This window comes from Penaeus vannamei, chromosome 20 (assembly GCF_042767895.1).
Source record: "Penaeus vannamei isolate JL-2024 chromosome 20, ASM4276789v1, whole genome shotgun sequence".
Taxonomy (NCBI): domain Eukaryota; kingdom Metazoa; phylum Arthropoda; class Malacostraca; order Decapoda; family Penaeidae; genus Penaeus; species Penaeus vannamei.
In genome coordinates this window covers 37,372,380-37,374,879 of record NC_091568.1, presented here as the reverse complement: position 1 = coordinate 37,374,879, position 2,500 = coordinate 37,372,380, and the positions used below count along the sequence as shown (strand labels likewise).

Below are 2,500 nucleotides of genomic sequence, written 5' to 3'. Positions count from 1 at the left end.
AGAGTTTCGAAGAGATCGATGCGACTTTGGGAGAGATGGGAGAGACTTTAAAGAACAATAATAAGACTTTAAGGAAGGCGGTGGAGATTTTGAAAAAATACACCAAGACTTTCGAAGATATCGGTGAACATCTGAGAAAGAAGGATGAATCTTCGAAGAGCAATTATGAGAATTTGAAGAACAATGGTGAGACTCTGGAGCAGCCTGAGACCACTTTGACTGAGATTGATGAAACTTTAAGAGTGATTGGCGAAGGTTTAGAAGTGAAAAACAAACCTTCTGCTGAGAATAAAAACACTCAAAACAACGCTGGCGTAAAAATAAGAGACACACACGAGCTTCAGGTGGATCCTAAAGCCAATGCCACCAAAGTTACCTTCGCGTATCTGAATCTACGACGCCATTTGCACCTGCAGAAGGGTTGCCAAGGACTGAATGCGGAACCGTGGTATAGGATGGACTATAGGCCATTATCACAGGTCTTGGATGTCTGTGTCTCTCCTAAGGTAAGGTTTAGATAGAAAAGCGCATATGTGTTATACAACTATTATTATATGTTATGTTTGCGATAGGTATGCTATACTATATTGTGTTATGGAATCACTATATGAAAATAAAACACAAACGCACACACACATTAACCCACACACACACACACATTAACCCACACACACACACACACACACACACACACACACACACACACACACACACACACACACACACACACACACACACACACACACACACACACACACACACACACACACACACATATGTATGTGTGTGTGTGTGTGTGCGCATGCATGTATATTCCTTGATATATATACATTATATACCACAGCTTAGCTAGTATGATATTACCATATTATTATTATAATAATCATATAAATATCACCATCATTATCGTAATTTTTGAGTCAAAAAACATTTAGAAATTCTTCACGTATGCCAGTTTGATTTAGAGGAATGGTAATCACGCATAAATACCAAATAGATAAACGTAAATTTGCACATGTTTTTTACACTACAATACAGTTTGCATACATTCTAATAGTGTAAAATAACACCATTTCTTCAGTGTGGTTCCTCCTCCTGGCGCAGACTGCTTCCAGGACTCTCCACTAAGTTGTCAGCAGGTGAGAGGAGAGTCAGCATTGTCAGCGTGAGACATCCTTTCTCTCGTCTCGTGTCTGCATACAGGTAAGCCTTGTCATGCGTAAAGTAATAAATGGACTATACTTTTGTGAAGGATGGTGTATTATTTCTGAAGCATTTTACCGATGCCGTCAATTCAAAGTTAGTTCCATATCCATGGGGACGTAGCGGCCACGTTCGGAGAGAAACATGCTGACTAAGCCGCGAGGTGATGCGGTAGGGTGGCCAGGTCCTTTCTGTCCCGACCCTAGCATGCTGACGTCAGCATAGCAGTACTCATTCACAGCTGAGTCTACTGAGAGGGGCAGACGGGCGGGAACCTAGGACCATGCGATTGTGTGTGTGTGTGTGTATAAATACATATATATATAATATTATATATATATATATATATATATATATATATATATATATATATATATATGTATATGTGTGTGTGTGTGTGTGTGTGTGTGTGTGTGTGTGTGTGTTATTCTATTCATTTATCTCTTACCTGTGACTCTGCTATATAGATTTCGATCATAAATAAATGCTGCTTGTCTTACAGGGACAAGTACCTCAACGGCGCCCCGATCTCGGCCTACGACTCCGCGTGGCGGGCGGCCACGAGCAGCGGGCAGGCGTGGGAGACTCGCTGGGCCTCCTTCTGGCTCCCCGCCCTCGTGTCTCGAGGCGACATCGCACCCTCTCCTTGGCTTTCAGAAAGGTTCGAGAGCGTGAGGAACGTGTCCAACCCGTGCAAGCTATCACTGCTCTTCAACACCGGCAGCCTAGAAGAAGCGCTGGTGCCTCATAGAGAAAATAAGGGGCGTTATAAAGGCCTTTTCTACAACGCCTCCTTCAGCTTTCCGGATTTCCTTCATCACGTTCTGTGGTCTCGAGATCACGGGCTTCTCGACAAGCACTGGACGCCCCAGACCTGCATATGCAACCCGTGTGGGGAAAAATACGACTACATCCTGCACATGGAGAACATAAGCCAGGAAGCCAGACTCGTGTTTGATGACGTAGGGATAGATCCGGCCGTAAATATCGGGCATTTCCACACGAGCACAACGAGTCTTCGGGTTTCTGACGAGGCCTATTTTGGCAGTGTTGCGAAAGAAACTGTGGCCGAGATACGACATTTGTTCAGTCAGGACTTTGATCTTTTTGGGTACACGTAATTTTTATTATAAGATCATTTGGCAAATACTCTTCATTTTCTCTCATTTCTCTCTCCGCATAGTGATATAGAGAAGGGATCGTGCGCTGTCGTTTCGCTCCTTTTGGTATAGGAAGTCCTTGTTCCAAATATTGTTTCACTCAACAAATATCAAGATACTCACTATACATGGCATTA

The 2,500-nt window shown here is 43.2% G+C and overlaps 1 protein-coding gene across 1 annotated transcript; it reads left to right on the top strand.

The window, feature by feature from the left end:
- The first annotated feature begins 261 nt into the window (after window positions 1-261).
- On the top strand, window positions 262-2,494 carry LOC138865348 (carbohydrate sulfotransferase 10-like). Its single transcript, XM_070135703.1, has 3 exons — window positions 262-506; window positions 1,082-1,203; window positions 1,706-2,494. Exons 1-3 carry the CDS (start codon window positions 456-458, stop codon window positions 2,322-2,324), a joined length of 792 nt encoding a protein of 263 aa, XP_069991804.1. The 5' UTR covers window positions 262-455; the 3' UTR covers window positions 2,325-2,494.
- The last annotated feature ends 6 nt before the right edge of the window (window positions 2,495-2,500 follow it).

Excerpts from the sequence above, each read along its gene's own strand:
- LOC138865348 (XM_070135703.1), top strand. The coding sequence starts at position 456 with ATGGACTATAGGCCATTATCACAGGTCTTGGATGTCTGTGTCTCTCCT. Across the intron at positions 507-1,081 it reads ATGTCTGTGTCTCTCCTAAG|TGTGGTTCCTCCTCCTGGCG; the intron begins GTAAGGTTTAGA and ends CCATTTCTTCAG. Across the intron at positions 1,204-1,705 it reads CGTCTCGTGTCTGCATACAG|GGACAAGTACCTCAACGGCG; the intron begins GTAAGCCTTGTC and ends CTTGTCTTACAG.